We start from the raw sequence: 24,518 nt of genomic DNA, 5'->3' as shown, positions 1-24,518 counted from the left end.
GAAGCTCTCTGCTGGGCCCGACCCGGACGGGACCACCGGCAGGAACATGTTGGATCAGAACCTCCTGGGCTGTTCTCCTCCTGGTTTGATGGTTTCTGGTGGGATCAGGGCCCGTCTCCTGCAGGCCAAAAGGTTCTCTGGGAGCCTGGCACACACTATAAGGAAAACGTTCCCAGAGCTCTTAAACAGATGGATTGTCAGGGTTCAGCTGGCAAACCGAGCCAGACGGAGAGAGAATGCAGGAGTACGTGATTGACTGGAAATATAAACCAAAAGGGGAGAAAGTCACAGGAGATGGAGATTTTTTATAAGCCTGAGAAATTCTCATCTTAAAGGAAATGAGATCTGCATAGTTTAGTCTGCCGGGGACTGGCAGCCCGTGTCTGAGTGTTTTCTCGGAGTGGGTCCTGGTTTTAGGTGAGTTCCTGACGCTGCCTTGCTGCCTTGGCCTCACAAGTCAAGAAATCCAATCTCTGCATGGATGCATCTGCAGATCTTCACTTGTCTGCTCCATTAAACTGTGGAAAAGCAGAGAAGTAACTCAGAGTGGTTCCTCCTGTCATCTTCTTCCTGTTATTATCTACCCTACCACCAAACCAAGCATGAGAACATCTGAGGAACATTTAGCATCACTTTGGTTTGATGGATGACGAACGCCGTCGCATTTCTCCTTCTGAGAGAGAGAGCAGCTAATTAGAGAACGTGCTGGAAACCCGAGTCGGGAACGTCTGGCTTCAGTGGGAATGCTGCGGCGGCACACCGCTGTTCACCGAGCAGGAGCCCAGAGGAACTCCTCCGTTTACACGTCAGAAATGCTGACCTGGTGAGGCTAACCCCAGCCCTGAGGGGCACGGGTGTGACCCGGGCTCGCTAACCTGAGTTTGACTCCAGCAAGTTAAAAGGATGGAACAATTCAATTCAATTCAAAAATACTTTATTAATCCCAGAGGGAAACTGATTAAACAGGTGGAAAAAAGGACTGAAGACAGGGACAGAGACCAGGGACAATGAGGACACCTTCACTGAGCTGCATTCACAACCACAACACACATCAGATGGACCATAACCTGAATGAGCTGGCATGCCTAACCAGCTGGTTACTAGTTGGTGATGTTGGCATGTGAGACAAGACCACCCAGGTACCAGACTACAGCAGGTGACCCAGAACCAGAACCAGGACTCTGCTGCTGCTTTATTTTCTCCAACGCTGAATCTTCTAAAGCTGGATTCGTCTCTCGTTTCATTTCTGTTCTATGACTCGACTTATTGTGCAGCAAAAATCTCCAAACTGACACCAAAGTCAGCATGAAGAGGGTTTGTCCTGTTTCAGGTTTGAGCTGCAGCTTGACCAGCATGTTGGTGACTAACTAGTATCCAACCCTGCAGATTATGACCTGGTTGCTAAGGCAACACAAGCTTTGGCTAAAGCCCGGCTTCAGACAAAGACATGAATGCGTTGGTTTCTCTGTGGACATTTGTCCTCCCGTCCCAGCTCCTCTGAGTGTCTGTCTTTGTCCCCAGGGGGCACCAGGTGAGCCCGGTCTGTCCATCATTGGACCAAGAGGACCTCCTGTAAGTATCTCTACCTGCTTCGGGGGTTATGGGATGTCTGTGTTTGTTTAAAAGAGTGAACGTAGCGGACATATTTGAATGTCCTGTAGCAGGAGCAGCTACCAGGTAATCCAGACTACAGAAAACCCACTTAACACGTTTCTTTTCTCTTTAGCTCCACAATAATAATCTGATATAAAAATTCCTAGAGTAGGGAAAAGCATCCAGCCGACGTAGGTGGAGCGCACATCTGTTTTTCTAATGGGCATTAGCGGCCTGTGCCCACTCTTCCTGGATGGTAACAGGCAGACTTAATAAATAACACGCAGCCGGGACGCTTTCACAGTAGGAGCCGAGCTCCAGTCAGTCACAAGCAGCCAGAGCAGGAGAGGCTGACATCAGAGACTCCAGTCTGACCTGGGGAGGAAGCAAGGCACCTCATTCAGGTGAGAGGTGGAGAAAATGAAAGGAAATGACTAGTTGTGCCAGCCAAGGGCCTCGACTTCTTCTGCTTTGTTGTCATGTCATCAGGCTGGATGGAAGGATGAATGTTTCAGAAACACAGCAGGTCTCGTGGCTCACTTAAAGCTCGAGAATGAGACGAAAAGCACATTTTAAGTCCTGAAATCCAGTTATTCAGTTTGCTTCCTGCTCTGCTTCCACTGGTTGGATCTGAAGTCACAAGTCGCTAAAATAAAGGTCTGATCTGCTGCCATGAAGCTGTTTTAAACCCTAACCCTCAGAGGTTTGTTTTTCTCTTCAGGGACAACCCGGAACTAGAGGATTCCCGGGATTTCCAGTAAGTCAGGCATGATTAAACGATCCCTGCTCACTAAACTTTACTACATCTCTGTTTATGTCCAATTGACTTTAACATTTTTATTCTTCTGGTTAATATTTGTTATTCTTTATTCTGTTTGATCTTGTTTTTTTATAGGGTCCCATCGGGTTGGACGGCAAGCCAGTGAGTTCAATAAAGATTGTGTAAATAAAAAAAGTGTTTAATCAGAGCCCAAAGTGTAGTTTCCATCATAATAACAATATCGATAGTTTACCATTAACACCCCCGCTGTATTCAGGATGATTCAAAGGTCAGGTTAAAGACCAAGTTCACTGAGAAAGCCTTTTTACTTGTTATCTTTGATGATGGGTCACTGAGTGTTTCATGCAGGCTGAACACGAAAATAGTCTCCTACACCGATCTCCTGCAGTAGCTTCTGATAGAAAACAGACGGTGAAACTCTAGGATTAGTAAAGCCTGACAGATCTACGTCCCACTGTCACTAACATTCATGGACTCACCCATCCTGACTCATAACGGGGAAGGCTGCTGTTGGTTTAGCGTCCAGGAAACAGCAGAGAACACCTCGGCTAGTAAAAGCTAACTGTTAGCATTAGCAACTCCACCACACAGCAGAACTCCTCCAGGCTTGTGTTATTAGTGGAGATAAAACATCGACGTTGCAGAGCAAACAGAGTCAGTGGTAGAGTCGTGCTGCTGTTAGCCAATCAGAGGAGAGATGTCCACATATCAGGAAGTAAGACTCCAGATCCAGTCGTCTTCTGGACCCCTCTCCTCCGACTAGCTTCTGAAACAGGAGCGTCAGAACTTTTTCCCCACAGATGTTGACTTGTAAGGCATTCACTTATGCTGGAGACCTCTGTAGATGTAATGAAAAAACAAGTGAACTTGGTCTTTAACAGTTTATTTTTACAGAAGCTCCTTTATAATACCTGGAGAGTTCTGATTGGTCAATTTCACAGCAGCTGACTGTCCTAATCTTCACACAGGGACTAAACGGACAGAAGGGAGATGCGGTGAGTCTTCCTTAAATATGAAGCTTCTGTTTGATAAGCTTACGGGTTAAAATCTTTAGCAAAATTCAGAACTTGTGACTTTAATCAGTTTTCCCAGAAATAAAGCTAAAAATGACCACAGGGCATCTAAATGACTCACGTCAATGGGTTAGGATTAGGGTTATAATCCTGTTGTTGAGACAGATTATCCTAGATACTAAAAACCAAGGTCTGTTTAGCATTAAACCCTCCAACAGCAGCGTAGCAGCACTCATCACAATAACTAATATGTATAACACTAATGATCTCATTTTACTTTTATTAAACTGATTTTTATCTAAATTAAATCATAAATGAGTTTATTTGGGACTGTCTGGTAGCTGGGATGGAAGCTGGTCTGACTGATGTTAGAGGAGCAGATCTACATCCATCCTGAAGCTTTACAAAGTGGCTTTGTACTGGTTTAGTCTGTGTGGTCACCAGCATGAGCTGGGCTGGATGTGTCCTACTGGGTCCTTTTCCAGACTCCATTAATCAAGCTGAGGCTGCTCTTTGACAGCTCCTTAAATCCAGCTTTCCGAGCATCTGAAGGGGAAGCTAACAGAGCACCATCACCTAAAGCGGAAAAGACTTCTGTAGCGTTTCATTTATCAGTGGTTCCTGTCAGGTTGAACTGTGGTCAGGAATCTTTGGTTTGTGATGAAAAAATGAAACCACATTTACGGGTGTGTTTTCTGCAGGGTCAACGTGGTCCTAAAGGAATGCCAGTAAGTTTCAGGAGTCGTGGTTCTGTCCAGCGTACCTCCACCTTCCTGTCTCACTCACCTGTCCTTTCCTTTGTCTCTTTAAGGGGGAACCAGGGCCCAAAGGAGAGAAGGTGAGACGTGTTTGCTGAGGTACAAAATCAGGGATTCAGAAATGAATTCTGATTACACGTATAAAATCATAAGTATGATTTATTTGTCATGACGAACCGGGATTATTTACATGATTATTTATGGTGCAGCTCACCAAAATAAAAGCATGAGTAACAGAGTAACACCCCTTGCCTACACACACCTGCGGGTCCCACTGAGCCATTCATCATGATCCTTTTACCAAACCTTTCCACTAAATATTTAGAGTTTATAACTGCAAAACTATATTTAGCACCAACGGTTTCCACCAGCAGGTGGCAGAGGTGAGGAGTTTAGTGGTAAAAACCTGAGAGTTTAAATGACAAAACCACAATAAACTCAATATAGATTTCTATTGAGATGCTCTTAAGAGTTAAATGTATATTATTTTAGTTTTTTATTGGTAAAAAGATATAAAAGTTGTTGGACAGCATGTTTTGAAATTATTATGAATTGTGGTTGTGTGTGGTTTTGAGCTAGCCTGTGCTGTAAGGGGGATGGGTAATATTTTTTTTTTGTATGTAAAAATTTGTAAAACTTAATAAAAAACTTAAATAACAAAAAAATATACATTTTTATAGATATTTCTAACATTCAGACATTAGTGAAATCAGATGTAATTTAACTTCCTACCACATCAAACACGAAGAACACAAAAAGGAACAAGCAGAAAAAAACAACAATGGAAGCCTGGAGCTCCAAATAAAGTCTGTGAGTGAAGCTCTTCCAAAAACAGGCTTTAAAAAGTCTTGATGTTTGGAAATAAAAAATAATGTAAATTTGTCTCCGGAGGTCAGAAATAAACATAATGGAGCCACTCATCACCTGTGTGTTTTACCCTCATTCTGCCATGTTTACCTTTTATTCTACCACAAAAACACAAAGGCGAGTTTAGCTGGACGAGTCGGAGGCATAATCATTAAACAGAGGATTTTTTTAAAGACACTCTCATAATTCATAATTTCATCATTCATAGTAAAGAGTCTGTTCCACACAGTTTGTCTAAAAGTTTTCTTTCTAATTAAATCCTTATTTGTTTTTGTCCAGGGAGTCTGTGGGGACTACACACACCGGGTAAGAACATCTGATTCCCATCTATAATAATTATCTAAAGACAAACTGAAGCTGTTGTGAACAACACGCTTTGGTTGAGTCAGGAGCTGCTACATGTTGGTTTTTAGCAGCACCTCGTCTGTTTAGGAAAAGTTTCGGAGCTTTTCTCTTCATGACTGTTACCTTACAGTATTAAGGACACAGTGAGAGGTAATGATGTGTTGGAGCTACACGGTTAAATGCATTTAAATTCAAGTTACTGCAGCTGAGGCAAACATATAGTTGGAATGTGCTTCCTGAGTTTGTATTTGAGTCGTATGTAATTACGCTGTAGTAAACAGTAACAAATTATACTGATTTAGTCTTTCATGTAAGTGTGTATTAGTAGTTCCAACACATCACTACTTATTACTGTGTATTTACTTTTAATTGCAATTGGTTTGCTTTTTCAGGTAAAGTTAATTAATCAAATTTTACAGTTTAGAGCAGGTCGAGGATACAAGCGCACTGTAGGTAATGTAGTGATGTCGACCCCCGATGGTACATGAGTGGTAGATGAATGTGTGTGTGTGTGGGGGTGGGGGGGGGGGGGGGTTGGGGGGTGGCCAGTCTAAGCTGAGTTTGTTTTTCATCCACCCCTCAGAGCCCTGCAGCGGTCTATTTGGGAGGTCCGGGCCTTCCTTCTGTACCGGGGCCCTCTGGGGGTGAAATTAGGCCTGCTAAATGTGTTATTTAGTGTTTTTGCTCTGGGTTCTTTAATCTGTGACTCTGGGCAACATAAGGCCCTTTAACCAGAAAATATCAGAAGATGTTTAATTATTAACTCATTCGCTGCCAGCCGTTTCTCAGCGTTTTTACTGTTTTTTTAAGAGTGACAGAACGTTGCGTGCTAGGATGATGCCAACACCAAAACAAAGCGGAGACTCGCCTCTTACATCAGGAAGAATCCGCGCGTTTCGAGCGTTATCCGTTCTTTCATAATCCGTTGTTGAATTTTGATCGGCAGAAGCTTTTCTGGTTCGCGCCTCACTTTTTTTACAGCAGCGGCCCAAAACGATCTCCTAACACATGGATGTGTTGCTCCCTGATCACGTGACGTGTGACGTATGCGAATGAAGATCGGATTTAGAGCTGAGATGTTTGTTCTCACGGTGTGGGGGCTCGTCCGACGCCCACACAGTAAAAGCATGGCAGTGAATGAGTTAATTTAAAAAGCACATTATTTTCAGTTTCACACAAATATGACTGAGATCTCCAGTGAGGATGCTGGTGCTGATGCTGGCGACGGCTCCATCAGTACTTTATTCAGACTAAACTCATCTTCTGGGGTTTCTGCAGTGAAATGACCGCCTGCCCCCATGTTTAGGGCCTTTTTGTGCAGGAGCTCCCCCTGAAAACCCTGGCTGCCTTACGTTCCAGTCAGGCTTTGATGTTGAAGGTTTGTGGGTGCCCCCCCTCCAACACCCTGGGAGGAGGTGTCACCAAGTCGTGCCGCAAAGAGAGCCGTTGCCTCGGGCAAAGGCGCTCCTCCACCCCTCTGCTCTCCACCCTCACAAACGTCTCATTTGAAATCAGCCGTGGCTTTTGGGTCGGGGTTCACCGTCAACACCAATAAGGAGAATTTCATTCATGCTTGTTTATTTGGCTGAAAGTTACTTCACAAGAAGTTTGTTGATGTGGAGGAGAGCTGAGGGCGGTGAAGGACGACGCAGCACAGCTGCCTTCTTTCTTCCCCCTAACTGTTTCACCTTAAGCCTGACGTACATATTTCCATCAAAAAGCAGCTTTTTGACTCATCACAGCATCTGCAGCTGAAGTCTAATTTCACAGTTTTAACTTTGCTGCATTAAAACATGGAAATATCTACCTGCTGTGGGCAGAAGGCCAGCTGGCTGCAGCCGGCGCTGCTTGGTGTCAGTAGGGAAGCTTTAGAGCTGCTCTGGCCTCTCCTGAACTCCTAAACCTCTGACGCTGCTCCTCTCAACAGAAGCGGCGTATTGTCCAGCCCTGTGCCGGACAGCTGGCCTCAGTAAGTCTGATATGACTGCAGATTTGTTACTGTACTCTCTTTGTGGCAAGACCGGCGCGCTCCTCTGCTCTGCTGCAAGCTACGGGTCTGGGTCACCTTTAACGGGGGGCTGGTGCGTTCGCTCTGAACGAAACAACCTCTGGTTTAAACTAAATTCATTATTTCACCCATGAAGAGCCCCGAGCACCCCGACCCGGAGCTCGCTGAGCAGATGCCTCTTTTTGTTCTGTTTTACTTCCCACTTCCTGGTTTTTCACTGTTCTATTTCTCTTTTTCCTCTGTACCCCCCCCCCCCCCCATCCTGGTTCTGTCCTGTGTCCTCTCTCTGGCCTCCTGGTGGTCTTTGCCCTGTGACCTTTTTGCACTGCTGGCAACCTTCTGCTTTCCCCTGGCAGATGTTGCCCATCTCCATGCGCAACATGCCCTCAATAAGCCCTCTAATCCTAAAACGCCTAAAGGTACAACTCTCTCTTCCCCTCCTCGCTCGCCCTTTCTAAGCCCTCCGCTATTGCCGTTCACCAAAACCAGCTCCTTCACGCTCATTAACCAACCTTTGGCTGCTTCAGATAAAGGACGGAGTTCTGATGTTGATGCGGTAGGAACAGCCGTAGCTCAGAAGGTGGAGCAGGTTGTCCAGTAATCGGAAGGTTGCAGGTTTGATCCAGGCTCCTGCCTTAGAATGCTGCTGTTGTGTCCTTGGGCAAGACACTTAAGTCCCCTTGTCTGCTGGTGGTGGTCAGAGGGACCGGTGGCGCCGGTGTTCAGCAGCCTCGCCTCCCCAGGGCAGCTGCAGCTACGACGAAGTTCATCCCCACCAGCGTGTGAATGAATGAATGACTGATTGTGTTGTGAAGCGCCTTGGGGGGTTCTAGAACCCTGAGCAGGCCATTTACCATGCAGGATGGACGTGGATGCGTTTAGATAAGCTGTAAGACCTGATCCAGCAGCTTCTTCTCCTCATCATAACTCTTATTTAGCTAAAAGATGTGAGTCAAAGATCTGCTGCTTCCAGAATAACGTTTTATTTGATGCTTTCGGAAGAAAACACTCATTATAGATTTAAAATCTCAAGTTATTTATAGAAATGTTTCCTCACACGAACCAGTCAAGTCAAACAGGGGCTGCTTTAAATCAACCCTCATGATTCACAAACCAGTGTCCTTCATCTTTAGTTTCCGCTGTACTAAATGACGGATCTGCAGGCTTTCTGCTGCAATAAATATGGAGGGAAACTTTCAAGGATGTGGAACGAAAGTTGTTCCCAGAAGCAGGAGCAGATTCAGGATTTCTACGTGTTTATTATCTTTGTTTCTCTGCTCAAAGCTCTTTTATTTGATTGTGTTTAGTCTTGGATTTGGGTTGAGATGGTTCCCAGAGCTTCGGCTGTCAGGGAGTCGTCTTCCAAGTAACCACAGGATGGATCTGAAGCACATTTCAGGGAAGCTGCAGAACAGATCAGAATCAGTGACACACATTATGAAATTATATAAAACCAACATGAATTCATCCACTCAGAGTCCAGATCCAGGATCCCGTCCCTTCATGTCTAACATGGCTTTAGCAGCTATTTTATCTCCTGTCCCTGAATGAGAGGTCCACCTACAGGAAGCAGAACTAGCTCACACCTGTCCAGGTGTCCATCAGACACCCAACAGGTGACCAGATCAGTGCATAAATCATAGAAGTCTGCCTCTGCCCCGGTGTGAATAGTGTCTAAATCAGAGGGAAGCTTGCTGGAATTCCCATCCCTTGTTAAGGGCAATGGATTATTTTTTGGATGTAGCAAATATAACTCAGAGGAATGCTGCTCAAACTTCACCTTAGACATGGATTAGGATGTCTTTCCACTGGGAGAGGAGGAATCTTGACGCTGCAGCATCATACCTGCCTGCCTCGCTGCTGAGCTAACCTTCATCTATGCTTCACCCCCCCACCCCCGCTGCATCGCCGCTGCTGTGTGTGTGTGTGTGTGTGTGTGTGTGTGTGTGTGTGTGTGTGTGTGTGTGTGTGTGTGTGTGTGTGTGTGTGTGTGTGTGTGTGTGTGTGTGTGTGTGTGTGTGTGTGTGTGTGTTAGCATGGTCAGGTGAAGTCCAGAATAACAGGTTGTAACTCAAGGTCTCTCAGCAGGGTGAGCCTGGTGTGCAGGGACCACCAGGACCTCCAGGACCCCCTGGTAACCCAGGTCTGGATGGAGCTAGTGGTCTCCCGGTGAGTTCCAGTGTTGTCCTGTTGGGAACACTAAATAATGCTAAACACATTAATAACATCCATCCATCCATCCATCCATCTGTCCATCCATCTGTCCATCCATCCATCCATCCATCTGTCCATCCATCTGTCCATCCATCCATCCATCCATCTGTCCATCCATCCATCCATCCATCCGTCTGTCCATCCATCCATCCATCCATCCATCTGTCCATCCATCCATCCATCCATCTGTCCATCCATCCATCCATCCATCTGTCCATCCATCCATCCATCCATCTGTCCATCCATCCATCCATCCATCCATCCATCCATCCATCTGTCCATCCATCCATCCATCCATCTGTCCATCCATCCATCCATCCATCTGTCCATCCATCCATCCATCCATCTGTCCATCCATCCATCCATCCATCTGTCCATCCATCCATCCATCCATCCAGACTATTCCTGACATGATGTCTGTATGTAAATAGTCACATGTATGATTTCTGCTGCAGGGTAAACCAGGAGAACCTGGAAAACCAGGGAAAGATCCAAGAGTAAGTTCTAGTTCACCCTCACTTCTCCAAGCCTCTGTTTTGTTCCTGACTCTAATGGCTTTCTTTCCTGATTCCAGCTTTTACCAGGACTAAAGGTAAAACTATTATTTTCCTTCCCTACATTGGAAAACTTGCTTCCCATCGGAACTTTGTTGACTTTCTCTCCGTCGGATATTCAGAGACCCAAATAAAACAAGGGATAAGGAAGGGACCAGTTGAGCTTGTTTTCCCTCAGCTGTTGTGTAGCTCAGACCAACTCCTCCATCATTCCTCTGGGTTATTACAGCACACGTCCACGTGAAGCTTTTATTGTTGCAGTTCATTAAAGAGGAGGAATGTAGATCTGGAAGATGATCGAAAAAACAAACTGTAGAAAATACGCTGAACCTCGTAGCAGGAAGGAAGTCTTTTAGGGAAAAGCCTCCAACAACCAGTAGCAGCAGAGATGAAAGATCACGTTTGCTGCAGCTTAAAGTCAAACATCTGCTAAAACCTTAGAAGTGTGTTCAGGAAGACACCAGGAGGACGTGTGTCCACACATGTCTCACACTCTCCTGTTTACCAACATTCTAGAGAAATAAACTAGTAGTCTGGCACTGATGGGTCGAATCTACTCAGATTACTTTGTGCTGAAACATTCAGCAACGTTCAGAAGAATCTGTGTCTCTAGCTGTCCGTCATAATCTCTGATTTCTGCCTCCAGGGAGAACCAGGAGTTCCAGGACTAAAGGTGAGACTGAGCCGGATTCACGCAGGTGTGGCGTTAAAGGAGAGGCTGTGAAACACACGTATGCTGATGTGTTTCTCTAAAGCCCTTTTCAGATTGGCATTCTGGAATATGTGTGGACAATTCAGTCCGGTTTTTAACCAGAACTGTGTTTTCAGACACACCACTTTTGTACCTGAACTTGTCCTTTCGGCTGCCTTCACACAGCAGGGAAAAGTTCCAGGTGTCAGAGGGGGAGGGCGTGGGAAGGCTGTACCCGGATATTGCGTAAACATGGTGCGGCGGGCGTACATGCGTCATTTACCCAAACAAAGCCATTCTGTCAAACATGGCCGACGAAGAGATAGAATTCCTCTCACTGATCGGACTTATGTTAAGCATAATTCTCGCACACGAAGACGCATCAGAGACCAGGATGATGAAGCTCAATGGCTAATAAAGGAATCACGGAAGAGGTGTGAAGCGCTCCGTCACGCGTCTAAGAGACGGTACCGTAGGAGGCGAGCTGCCGTGGTTCGCCGCATGCTACAGGAGTGAGCTATCTAGGTGCACACAGCGTCCCCCGGTCCCCTCCTCCTCCCCTTCCCCCCTGTCCGGAACTCGACCTCACCAGTCTGAAGCAGCCACCTTGTCCGTGACAAGTCCGGACCTGTTACTAGGGGCTTCGTCCGGTTTAATTACGGAAAAGGTTATCCGGATGTTTGTGTTCAGACACAAAGGTCTTACGGACAGAGTCCCGAACATTTCCGTTTTTCATGGCCTGTCTGAAGGGGGCTTAGGGGGGACCGGGGTGATGCGGGCCCTCCAGGTCCTGAAGGCTTCAAGGTAAATTTCACAGTTTTAAAAAGACACTCAAATAAAAACAAATAACATTTCATTCCTAAACAAATGCTTCCAAGCAGAATTCCCATTCCGTAATCTGGCAAAGTTTGTAGATCGGTGACGTCTTAAATCTTCTCACATAGTAAACAAAAACATTTAGTTTGAATCCTCATCTTGTCTGGTTTTTCTGCAGAAGCTGATTTTATATTCTGAAGATAAAATCATCATCAGACTCAGCAAAAACAAATCATTCTCGCCCCAAACGGCTAAACAATAGAATTCAATTCAATTTAATTTGATTTTATTTATAAAGCGCCAAATCACGACAAGAGTCGTCTCAATGCACTTCACATAATAAACATTCAAATCCAGGTCAGTTCATTAAGCCAATCAGAAATAATGTTTCTTATATAAGGAACCCAGCAAATTGCATCGAGTCACTGACTAGTGTCAGAGTCTTTACAGCAATCCTCATACCAAGCAAGCATAAAGCGACAGTGGAGAGGAAAACTCCCTTTTAACAGGAAGAAACCTCCAGAGAATCCTGGCTCAGTAAGAAGAAGAATATGCTGGATTAGCCCTGGTCTGGAGGGTAAACCGTTAATCTGATCAAACATGTTTTTGTTTTTTACGATATAATCTGACCGCAGAAAACACTGCAGCTACTTTTATTGCTGTGACTTTTTACGAAATGGAAAGTGTTTGCTGGGTTATTGGTGTGAGTCAACACACACACACACACACACACACACACACACACACACACTCACTCACTCACTCACTCACACAAACACACACACACACACACACACTCACTCACACAAACACACACGCACACACACACACACACACACACACTCACTCACTCACACAAACACACACGCACACACTCACACACACACACTCACTCACTCACTCACTCACACAAACACACACACACACTCACACACACTCACACACACACACACACACACACACACACACACACACTCACTCACTCACACAAACACACACGCACACACTCACACACACACACACACTCACTCACTCACTCACTCACACAAACACACACACACACTCACACACACTCACACACACACACACACACACACACACACACACACACACACACACACACACTCACTCACTCACACACACACACACACTCACACACACACACAAACACACACACACACACACACACACACACACACACACCTACAAGAGGAACCCAAACTTGATTAATTTATTGGATTGAATCAATCTGCTATTTTTCTAAAGACAAAATCTCACAAAACTCCAGGTGCTTTGTATAAAATGGTTGATAGAAAGTCGTGTCGGCTGCTGCTGCTCGCGTGTTTTCACGTTGATCCACTCCGACGCTCCAGGAACACATGAGCGCAGGATGAAGGTCACAGGGAAGCAGCATTCCCAACTAACCAAAAGGATCTAAGCGCCATCTAGTGGCACGAGTCAGTACGATCAGCCCTTACCGTAACAACCTGTCTCTGCTCTTTCCCTCAGGGAGAGAAAGGAGACCAAGGAATGAAGGTAAGTGTGTGTGTGTGTGTGTGTGTGTGTGTGTGTGTGTGTGTGTGTGTGTGCGCGCGCGCGCGCGCACATGCGTGCGTGTGTGTGTGTGCGTGTGCGTGCATACGAGCCAGCTGATTGGATTAAATCGTAGATTTCCAGATTTTAACTAAAACTCTGACAGGAAACTTGGGGGGGGGGGGGGGGATGCAGGACCAGCTGGATGAAATATTCCTGATGTTAGAGGTTTTACTTGATGGATTAAAAAACAGATTTTTGTTTTGTGAAGTTTTGGCACCACCTGGCCTGGGCTTGGCTCGTTCTGTTTTATTCCTGATGATCCTCATTTGACTGGGATTGTCCTCTGAGTGACTTCCCTCGTGTGTGTGTGTGTGTCTGGTCTGGGAGGAAGTTCTACTGGTGTTCTGCTCGTTTCCAGGACAACTGCTCGCTTCTCATGTAAACATGTAAATCTCCTGCTGTCAGGTCCTCGTCCTGCTGGAGGCCTGTCCTCACAGCCTTTAGTCCTGCTTCAAAGTGTGTGTGTGTGTGTGTGTGTGTGTGTGTGTGTGTGTGTGTGTGTGTGTGTGTGTGTGTGTGTGTGTGTGTGTGTGTGTGTGTGTGTGTGTGTGTGTGTTTGATAAGAACTTTTATTATAATTAGTTTCCAACACCGCCTGTTGCTGCTGCCTGAACAGCCTCAGTTTTGTAAAATAGAGTTAAGCTAACAGCCGAATCTGGCTCCTCCAGAACCAAAGTGTGTCGCTGCCATCACCCATCAGCTGAAGTGTTAAGGACTAGAATAGACTTGCTTTTTAACGATGCATTTGCGTGTTTAAAATGGCTGCTGCGCGCAACTTGCTTTGATTTGAAGCATCGTTTGTGCGTGTTCCCCAAAATGAACGCGATGCGTTCAAACGAGTATCCAGACGGCGGAGTCGAGTGAGACTCACTCATCGTGGTCTTTCATACCATCTGTACAGCTGCTGTGGTCTCAAGATGAACCAGTTACTGGTCTCTTCTATTGACGCCATGTTTGTTTGGGTTGTACTCCGTAAACCCAGCTCTCTATCTTGTCTGAGTTGTCTTCTGTGCTTCCTAGTGGAACCCTCCAGCACTACATGCAGGTCGGTGCTGTGCAGCAGCAAGTATGTACGTGAACAAAGTCGCGGCCCTCGCCACCACGAGGTTAAAAAGCAAGTTCATCTCGGCCCTTGGGCCTGATTAATAGTTCTGCGTCAGCTCGGGTGCAGAGTTGCGTTCACTCACTGATGAAGACGTTTTCCTTATTCCCGACTTTTCCGTTGCCTGGGGAGTTTTCAATTCCCTGCCAAGACAACAGAGGGTGTAGTCCCATCCGGTCCGCTGTTTATTATTGTGTTTATGTATTTCAGAGACATTTGACCACAAACACATTCTCCTCTCCATGCCGTTTTCACCTCCAAACCCACGTTTTCTGTCATTTCCTTCCACGAGTAACAGGTTTGCTGCGTATCTTTGTACTCCTTCAGTCACGGATGTTTTAACGTTAATGTCGTCTGACTTTTACTGCGTCGATCTTCGACCTGCTCCACGCCTGATGATACATATCTTCAGCGCAGTCAGTTTTGTTGTAGGGGAATGGCGATGCTGTTGATGCATTTTGAGGAAGTGACATCATGACCAATCACAAGCTTGTGGTCTGCGTCACCTTCGACAGATGGTTAAAAATTGGGCAGGTCTCCATCACCATCTTTGGGCCTGCTGCAGAGCCCTTGTGTCAACGCATCGCGGCGTTGTGCGTCTCCGTACCGCTGCAGACGGATAAGGATAAATCAGGCTTTAGGGGGACATGTTGGGGATTTGCGGCAGTATGCAGGTTCTATTGGGACCGGGCCAGGACCAGAACCCATCTGTTGTTTCTGCTCAGCAGGATGAGGTGACACTGATCCATTCCTGTACCGTCTCAGGAGCACCTGAGTCTTATTTTACTGAACTTCAGCCTGAAACGGATGAATTGGTGTTTATTATAAAATCAAACAATTTTTTTCCAGTAAATTCAGACTTCATCACACTTTTCCTTCCTATCATCTCGTTTTTTTTCTTCAGAACTGGGTTTAGTGTTTTTTCTGTGATAACAGACTCCAGCTCCGAGGTGGTCTCGGTGGACCAGAACCAGCAGCAGGACGGAGTCGCAGCGGAGCGTGTTTTTGATTTATTGTTAGGTTTAGAGAAGCTTTTAGATGTTCTGATTTTACATGAGAGGGTTAGAGAACAGAGGAGAAGTCCTGGAAGCTGTCAGATACCAGTTGGAAACACGTCCAATAAAATGTGCTGTCTTCCTTCACTGGCAAGGGCCAGACGGGAATTCCTGGAACGCCTGGTATCCCTGGCATTCCTGGCAAGAGGGGCTATCGGGTAGGCTGGAATGGGATGAACTTCCTTCTGCTTGGTTTTGTTTGTTCATCTGGGTGTCATGAAGCCTGATGGTTGTTTTATGTGTGATGCACTTTGTTGTTTAGTGTTCATTAATAATATTAATATTAATAATAATAATAATATTAATAATGATAATAATAATAAACATTTAGATAATCTTTATTAAGCTGTTTTTAATCACAGTTTGATTAATTCTCCATCAAATAAAACTTGTGTTTTAACTAACTGGAGTTCATCACATGATCTTCATCAGTGGGTTTAGTCAACAGTCTGTTGGTTGTCATGGAAACAAGATTCAGCGTGTCATCCACGAGGACCACCTGGGTTATTTAGGAGATGGAGATGGTCAGGTTAGAGGAACGCGTGAAACGTCCGCATTAAGAGATTCCACCGAATCTGTATTTTCTGGACCGAATTATCTGGCTCAGGTTAAATAAATCAAATTCCAGATAATTTCTTAATTCTTGTGACAAATGAAGGGAATTAATTTGGGCACCTGGACTAGATGGATCTAGAGGAGAAGACCTGTTTTAGAACATCACCAGTCAGCGCCTCATTCATCAAACGTTCAGACAAATATCCCTGAGTTTCCTTTCCATTCACGTATGAACAGTCAAACACCTGATTTATGACACATGCGGTGGCCACTCAAACGCACGTCTGATGGTAATCACCTGTGCGTTCCCAGGTGCTCGTGTCCGTTCACCATCGCTTACAGAAACGCCCTCAGCTAACCATATGTGGTCACGCGACATCCTCAGCTGAGGAGGAGATTCCCCGGGCTATTCCTGAAGAAAACACAAGGAAACTTTATTGAAAGCGAGATTCAGACACTGACTACGTTTACATGCAGCCAGTATTCGGGTTTTGATCGGGTTAAGGTCAACATTCAGCTTTCTGCAAAGTTTGGACCGACCCGTTTACATGCACAAGTAAAGAGTTACTCCTGTATACATGGAACTTCTAATATCCTGATGAGCTTGTGCCTAAAGAGATGTCTCTTTAGGCGCTTTCTGAGCTGAAGACGAGATTCTGGACTCAGACAGGCTCATGGATGCGTCGCCACGTTGGAGACAGGAACAAGCCAGGCGAAGCTTCCTAATCCGGGATTATAACCCTGAGAGACAGGGTTAAGAAAACACTTGCTTCAGTGAGAGAAACCTTCCCTCATGGCTCTGGTTCTGCTGCTGCCGGTGACCCACTCGCTCCAAGCCTCTCTCCACATCTTCAGCTCGCCGTCCACCTCACGTGCGCTGACAGCGAGCTGTGCTGATGCGTGTCCAGCTCAGATGTTCTGATGGGAATCTTGTCCTGATTGATTTAGCAACCTCCGCCATGTGCTTAACGATTAAATGTCAGAGCGTCTGCACGCGTCGGCGTTCAAAGCGACCGACAGCCTGGAGGTTTCTCCATCAAAGTAAACGTCAGACAGGAAAGATCCGGTCAGCGCGAACCCTGCCCTTCAACTGTGAAGACTGTTGCAAAGAGAAACATTAAACTTGATCAACACCAGCGCCATGCGCTCTGCCGTTGTCTTCGTCGCTGTAAATGAGCACAAAACTAATTGAATGGATCTTTTTCTTAAATTTTCAACATTGTTTCGTGTAAAGTTTTGTTCAGTACAAGGTTTAATTACAACAATCCTACGGGACAGAGGCTGGGTTTGTGTTCTGAACAGTTTTAAAAGGAGACACGTGTGATGCGTTCAAAAATCGGCACCTGCTCAGGCCCGGTAGGCCCCTCCCACAACGCCACGGCTCCCAGTGTTTTCTTTACTGTGGGGAACGGATAATAATGGCTTCTTGATAAGAAAAGGTTGCCGAGCCCCGATCTACTCTAAAGACCAAGCTTCCTTGTAAATAGAACATGGGCAGAGCGCACCTTTTCTAAGGGTTATGACCTGATATTCGGGCTGGAAACGGGTTACTCCAGGGGTAACAACCCGGTTTTAAAAACCCGCTAATGAGCGAAACCGGGTTTTTGCCTGTGTTTACATGGCCTTGCGGAACCGGGTCATTGCAAATAACCGGGTTTTGAACGGGTTATTGGCTGCATGTAAACGCAGTCATAGGCTGCAAGTGCAAAAGAACCAAACAAGTTGCAGAGGTTATAAACGCGGTCGGGACGCAGGAAAGGTTCCCGTCAGGAATAAGGAAAACACTTTGTTAAATCGTAGAGTAACGTTGTCATTTACGTTTTACATTTAATAAGTCGCTCTGTTTGGAGTTAATTTTATTTGGAGATGTTGTCTGAGAGTGCAGCCTCTTCTGAGCTTCAGTCTGGTTACCTTGGCAACGCGGCGTGTATGATCAGGGAGCAGAGGAGGTTCTGGTTCTCCTAGTTGTAAAATAGAATCTGGACCGAAATCGGATTTGTGCGATTTATCTGTGGCTTCAATGGGTCCCAAATCCCAACACAGCTCCAGAAGGATCTTCATCAGGAATCAGATCAGAGCGCTCATGGAGGACGCGGTTCCTCCAGAGAGCACGCTCTGCCGAGTACTCCATTAGTAATAATAATTAGAAGAAAGGTCTCTTAAAAAGCGCTTCTCAAGATAAAAATCACAAGGAATTTCACAAGGAAAATATAAGAAAATTAATTAATTATAATAAATAAAAATGGTAAAAATATCATAAATATTGAGAAGAGTGCCACAAAGGCAGATTCCCGTCAATCACACGTGTCTTTCATAGGTTTCGGCACCAATAATGTGACTGATAATTAGTGGATGAGGAACGCTCCTGGGTTGGGCAATGAGACCTTTGTTGTTGCGGTTCCCTGGTTCTACCACTAGATGCTGTTCATACAGGGTCTGAGGAACATTTTCACGCAAAAGTACAACTTGTAGAATATGCTGGTGAAGGTCCTCAGTCATCCATGTCATGGTAATCCAAGCAGGATTGAGGAATGAGATTCCTATAATGCAGCTTTGAATCTCAATCCTAAGCAATTTCAGTCTAGGTCACACCTTACTCCATCTAATCAACACAACAACTCATCATGGCGTAGAGAGGAGGGGTATTCAGAGTAGTTTCTGCTCGACAGACAGCTCCAGTTATAAACTTGACTCCCAAATTCCAGTCAAAACTGGCAAAATTCCTCGGATGAGAAGCGAAACGATTTCAAGAAACCAAAAAAGGCCATTTGCCTTCATTTGAACCCTTTTGAAATGGAAGAATACCACAATTATGTTAGTTCCTAACACCAAACACGCACAGATCTGTGTGTAAGTACATTTGATCCGATTTGAGTCACCAACAGGAATGGAGAAGAACTAACACACCCCCTAGTGGCTGGTAACAGTATAACTTTTAAGTCCCACCCCCTCCATGTGAACCAACAGCAAAAATGTTCCTCACTCACCCCAGATATTTCCCTCCAGGTGTAGATCCTGTAGAGCTTACCTGCCAGCTGTTTGTTTGGGTGTTTATTTTCCTGAGATGTTTATTTATAATTATTTATTTAATGATTAATTACCCGCTCTAGGGAATTCAGTGGAGTCGCTGCTCAACCAAATGATGAATCCGACACTGGAGTCAGTGTGATTTACCTCTTGAAACAGAAAGCATCAAGTGTGTGTGTGAAACAGAAGCAGCGTGCACCAGGAGAAGGTTGGAGGAACCTCAGCTGGAGGTGGAGTAGGACTAGATGATGCACCCCAGTGTGGAGGTCCTGTGTCCTCATGTCAGCCAGACAAACAGCCCACTGATGAATGCCATGTGATGCTAATTATTATTATGTGTGTGTGTGTGTGTGTGTGTGTGTGTGTGTGTGTGTGTGTGTGTGTGTGTTCAGAAATCTTATTTTATTAAGTGCATTAATTAGACTTTTCTTGGCAGTTTGGTTTAGTTGTGGGTTTGGATTTGAGGCTGATGTTCCAGCAGACAATTGGAATGTGGGAATAAACTATAAAATTATTTATTCCATTATTGTAGCATAAAAACGTATTACTAAAGTCAATAATCATTAGTTATCTGAAGTCTCTCATCTTCCTGTTTTTCCACCAGGGGGAGAAGGGAGAGCCGAGCTCTGCAGCTAAAGGAGTTAAAGGTGAACCAGGTTCTCCAGGACTTCCAGGACTAACAGGACCCAAGGTGAAGGGAAACGTCTGATGCGTGAAGCTGAACAGACTTGGTTGTAGTTTACTGAATTAAAGGTGCAATTTGTAAGAATTCTACAGAGAAATGATCAAAACAGTCCAATGTGTCAGTCATGTTAGAAGGAAGCTAATTCATTCTCAGCTAGCTGGAGGGTTGTCTGCTTTCTCCTTTACAAAAACAGCCAAACAAAAGCAGGCAGAGGTGCTGTTTACACAATCTGAGTTTGTGAGGCTGTCAAATCTGCCGAGAGCTAACGCAACAGCACCGGCATCTCTAATCCAACACCGGCAGGCCAAAAGCTCCAGAGTAGCTAAAAGAACTGAAGCCAGTAAACCGGAGGGGCAGAAAAGGTTTTTTTGTTGTACCCCTAAAGAGCCACAAAATTAAGTAACCGATCCTATTTAATTTTTTGTTTTTTTTTTAGGGTGAAAAAGGAGAGAAGGTAAGGGACAGATAAGTGAAAGGATTTTCTTTTTTATAGAACCTGCTTTACGTAAATCTGACCCCAGGTCAGTCAAATGGGACTGGCTCTGTGGCCTAGTGGTATGACTGTCCGCCCTGAGACTGAGAGATCCAAACCAAGCCAAAACTGAACCAATGACCTTAAACATGGGACCCGATGCTTCCCGGCTTCACACTCCGCATTAAGAGGCTGGATTGGGGGGTTGAACCACCAAATAGTTCCCAAGCACAGCCGTGTCTGCAGCTCACCGCTCCCCACGGGGATGGGTCAGATACTTAACTCAAATCAGAATCGGTTGTAAATCCTAAAAATGATTTATTTTATTTTATTTATTTTATTTTTTTTATATTTTTTTTTATTTTACTTTACATTACTTTACTTGACTTGACTTGACTTTATTTTAGGGGCAGGAGGGTTCTGATGGTCCAGCTGGTCCGAGAGTAAGTGTCCACTCACACATTTCATCATGCAGCAACCATGGTCCTTCTAATCTGGATTTTAGACACGTGTCCAACGTTTTCTCTCCTCTTAGGGTCCCCCAGGCCCAACTGGAGAGCCAGGAAGGGCTGAAATCCTGAACGATGAAAATGTGCGTCCTTAAACGTTTTCTTCATTGAAATAGACTCATCAGTAAAATAACAATAAATATAAATATTTCTTTACAGGATATCCGTAACATCCCTCTCATGGTGAGTAACTTGTCCCACATATGAACGATTGTGCTGAGTCATCAGAGGTGGACGCGTTCATCCTGGGTTAAAACAAACCAGCTTCTACTAGGAGAAAAAAACATTGAATGAAATTATAATCAGACGTTTTTTTTCATCCTAGGGTCCTCCAGGATTACCCGGACCTCCAGGGCCTCCTGGAGTGCCTGGTTCCAAGGTCAGATTGTTTGACGAAAACCGTTACTGATTTAATTTCAAATGAGCCACAGCTTTTACTCACAGATTATAGTTTATATTTAAATAGTTTTGACATTTGTGACCATCAGTTTATTCAAAGATGTTGATGCAGCTTTGGTTTCTCCTCAGGGTGAAGTTGGTCTGCCAGGCCCTCCAGGGCTGGATGGAGAAAAGGTAAACCATTGGTATCGTTTTCCATCATCACTAGTCTGATTAATTAGAAATTAGAAAAAAGTACAATCTGTTGTAGCCAATTATTTATTTTATTTATTAATTTATTTTTTATCTTTCTTTTAATGATCCACAACACCTTGTTGGTTTTTATGGTGTGCTTCGTGGTTGTGTTCAGCACCTTGGTCTGCTAATGAGGTCGTAGAAGATGCTTTATAAATAACTGAACTGAACTAATGTCTCTTGATGTGGTTCAGGGACCCAGAGGGAAGCCTGGAGAGCCCGGTCCTCCAGGCCCATTTGGTCCAGAGGGTCCCAGAGGAGAAGGTGGTGTCATGGGCTTTCCGGGACCTAAAGGAGACAAAGGAGACGTGGGTCCATCAGGATCACCGGTGAGTTCGCTCTCCCATTTATCAACCGTACTAATGAACAGATCTGTGTGTATTTCATGCGTTGAAAGGATGTTATGCGTTGTGTGGTATTCATCATCTTGTACTTGTGTGTAAAAATCTTCCTAAACATCAGAACAGTTCTGACCGTGCGTACGAATAGCATCTAGCGGTGGAACGGTGGAACTGCAGTACTGAAAGTCTTAGTCGTCTACGCGTGTTCCTCATCCAGAAAATATTTTTACTCAATAAGTAATGATGTCTGTGGAGAGTCAGCGCCATCACATACCTGCTGTCAGAGCCTATAAAAGGCAGCTGTGACTGATGGGACTGGCCTTGTAGCGTGGCTGATCTGGTGTTACTGGAGGGTTTGGCAGAGCGTGCTCTCCGGAGGAAACGGGTTCTCCGTCAGCGCTCTGAACTGGTTCCTGGAGGAGATCCTCCTGGAGCTATGCGGTGATTTAGGAGCTTTTGTGGAGTGACAGACAAACCGCACACAAACTACAAGAACCCCCAAGAATGCAGCTAGTATACAGGGTGTAACCAAATATGGTTAACTGAGGGCATTTCTATGTAAATGGACACAAGCACCTGAGTACGCACAGGTAGTGGCCACCGCGTGTTTCATAAATCAGGATTTCAGTCATTCATACGAACATTCTAGATTTCATTCGTAGGATGGAATATCGGCAGTTTCCACGAATTGTGGGGTGTCTGATCTTGGTGCTCCGGGTTTCATATGTTAATCTGCTGCAACACACCTGATTGTCTGGTTGAATTACCTGTTCAGGTGTTCTACAGAAACCTGAGATGGACTTTTTGATTCAGATCAGGTGTGCTGGAGCAGAGAAACATCTAAAACATGCAGGGCGTTGGCCCTGGAGGACCAGGACTGGACACTGTTGATGTGTCTCCTGCTCTAGCATAAAATCTCAGCTACGCCAGCTCACCACGGGATTTTACTTTTAAATTTGTGCGGTGAACAGAACTCTTAAACTTCTCCCAAACTTCAGACAAAATCCTGATTAACAGCAGATGCCCCGCCCTGACCCGAGAGGTAAACCCAGGGGACACCAACCTGCATGCATATTGGTCTGATGAAGTCCCTCTTCCCTTTCGACCCGACTGGGAAGAAAATATCCAAACTGATAAACTAACTGAGGTTGAGAGTGACGTGCTGCAGTGCTGAATCAGGGATTATCACCACCAGAGTTTCTTTTTTCTATCCTGCAGCTTTAAAGGGGCATTATGGAAGTTTGACAGCCAAAACATGTATAGAAATAATAAATGTCTTCTTCATACATGCTCCTGCAATGCCCTGGTCCTGTAGAATGAACCCTGGCATTTTTACTGTGATTGCCTGTTTTTCTGTAAAATCACAGAAAAAGAGAGATGCTTGGGTCGAGCAGGCTGCTTCATGCGCGTTCACGCTCAGGCATGGCCCTCCGAACCGTTCTTTGAACGTTGTTTCAGCTGTCATCAAGAATATAAATGTTACAGATAGATGACATCACTGGTGTTTTAGCTCGTCTAGTAAGACTTCGGGCTTTCGTGCAGAAGACCTGGGTTTGATTCTGGATGTGAACATAGTTCATTTAGAGTTTCTTTTTTACATTGATGGTGTATTTTTTTACAGTAAGATGCCCAAATTTGTATTTGAGACTCGCTGAACGGCATTGAATTCACAGATAAAAAAAGATGTGGGTTCAACTTTCATTTTGGAACAATTTTTCAAGCAAGGGAAGGGAATGATCTGAGCATGCAGGAGGACTGACCCATCATAAACCTTTGTCGGCTGTGCTGAAGAGAAAGTTACAGAACCAAATTATTTAATTAATTAGCTACGCGTTCTCCTGTCCTCTGTCCTCCGGGCCACCCACACACACACACACACACACACACACACACACACACACACACACACACACACACACACACACACACACACACAAAGGGACTGTCTCAGCTGTCATTTTCGTTAAGGAGTGTGCACGCGTGCCTCGTGCACGGGCCTCCTATTGAAGCTGCCATTACGCTTTTGGCCTGAGGGGGCAATCGCGAGCATAAAAATTCAAAACTCTGTAAAGTCCCTTTAATAAATGCTGAGCATTGCTCTTAAAGGTGTGGGACACTCGTCACATTTGCGGTGTCTCTAGTAGAAATGAATGCCTTGCAAGTCATTCTCTGGGTGGGGTGGGGGGCTCAGGAACTAGCACAACGCCACATCAGAGGAGAGCTTAACACGACAGGATTTAGAAGTCTCCTCTGATTGGCTAACAGCAACACGACTCTACCACCGACTCTGTTTGCTCTGCAGCGTTGATGTTTTATCTTGACAAATAACACAAGCCTGAAGGAGTTCTGCTGTGTGGTTGAGTTGCTAATGCTAAAAGTTAGCTTCTACTAGCTTAGACGTTCTCTGCTGTTTCCTGGACGCTAAATCAACAACAGCCTTCCCCATCATGAGTCAAGATGGTGAGTCTATTAATGTTAGTGACAGTGTGACGTAGATCTGTCAGGCTTTTCTAATCCTAGAGTTTCACCGTCTGTTTTCTATCAGAAGCTAATGCAGGAGATAGGTGTAGGAGACTATTTTAATGTTCAGCCTGCATGAAACACTCAGTGTTACCCATCATTAAAAATGTTTTTTCAGTGTTCCACACCTTTAAGCATCTCTAGACCCACCTGTAGGTGGGCAGGTGTTCAATAACACATCAAACCACCATTAATTAAAGCTCAATTTAATATTTGTCTTTCATATAAAGATGACCGATATGAGTCCGGTGTTTATAAGCTGCAGGTATTATCATTATTCCTATTTTTACCTCCTAGGGTTTAGATGGTCCTACAGGTGAGAAGGGCTCTAAAGGGTCTTCTGGCCCAATCGGATCACCCGGCCTAATGGTACGCCCCTCCGG

At 45.0% G+C, this 24,518-nt stretch overlaps 1 protein-coding gene across 1 annotated transcript in view; it reads left to right on the top strand.

Moving 5' to 3' along the window:
• The window catches only part of col13a1 (collagen, type XIII, alpha 1), a 116,590-nt gene that overhangs the window by 72,239 nt on the left and 19,833 nt on the right, over positions 1 to 24,518 (top strand). Inside the window, exons 6-29 of the mRNA XM_054749954.2 lie at positions 1,522 to 1,572; positions 2,315 to 2,350; positions 2,489 to 2,515; positions 3,343 to 3,369; positions 4,089 to 4,115; positions 4,199 to 4,225; positions 5,292 to 5,318; positions 7,285 to 7,326; positions 7,722 to 7,784; positions 9,451 to 9,534; positions 10,035 to 10,076; positions 10,154 to 10,171; positions 10,780 to 10,806; positions 13,150 to 13,176; positions 15,489 to 15,551; positions 19,580 to 19,666; positions 20,097 to 20,114; positions 20,540 to 20,575; positions 20,668 to 20,724; positions 20,801 to 20,824; positions 20,967 to 21,020; positions 21,170 to 21,214; positions 21,469 to 21,603; positions 24,433 to 24,504. Of these exons, the coding sequence (XP_054605929.2) occupies positions 1,522 to 1,572; positions 2,315 to 2,350; positions 2,489 to 2,515; positions 3,343 to 3,369; positions 4,089 to 4,115; positions 4,199 to 4,225; positions 5,292 to 5,318; positions 7,285 to 7,326; positions 7,722 to 7,784; positions 9,451 to 9,534; positions 10,035 to 10,076; positions 10,154 to 10,171; positions 10,780 to 10,806; positions 13,150 to 13,176; positions 15,489 to 15,551; positions 19,580 to 19,666; positions 20,097 to 20,114; positions 20,540 to 20,575; positions 20,668 to 20,724; positions 20,801 to 20,824; positions 20,967 to 21,020; positions 21,170 to 21,214; positions 21,469 to 21,603; positions 24,433 to 24,504 (1,116 nt within the window). The remainder of the gene's footprint in view (positions 1 to 1,521; positions 1,573 to 2,314; positions 2,351 to 2,488; positions 2,516 to 3,342; positions 3,370 to 4,088; positions 4,116 to 4,198; positions 4,226 to 5,291; positions 5,319 to 7,284; positions 7,327 to 7,721; positions 7,785 to 9,450; positions 9,535 to 10,034; positions 10,077 to 10,153; positions 10,172 to 10,779; positions 10,807 to 13,149; positions 13,177 to 15,488; positions 15,552 to 19,579; positions 19,667 to 20,096; positions 20,115 to 20,539; positions 20,576 to 20,667; positions 20,725 to 20,800; positions 20,825 to 20,966; positions 21,021 to 21,169; positions 21,215 to 21,468; positions 21,604 to 24,432; positions 24,505 to 24,518) is intronic.

This window comes from Nothobranchius furzeri, chromosome 12 (genome assembly GCF_043380555.1).
Source record: "Nothobranchius furzeri strain GRZ-AD chromosome 12, NfurGRZ-RIMD1, whole genome shotgun sequence".
Lineage (NCBI taxonomy): Eukaryota > Metazoa > Chordata > Actinopteri > Cyprinodontiformes > Nothobranchiidae > Nothobranchius > Nothobranchius furzeri.
Note: the sequence above shows the minus strand (reverse complement) of the source record. Positions and strands in the feature narration are given on the sequence as shown.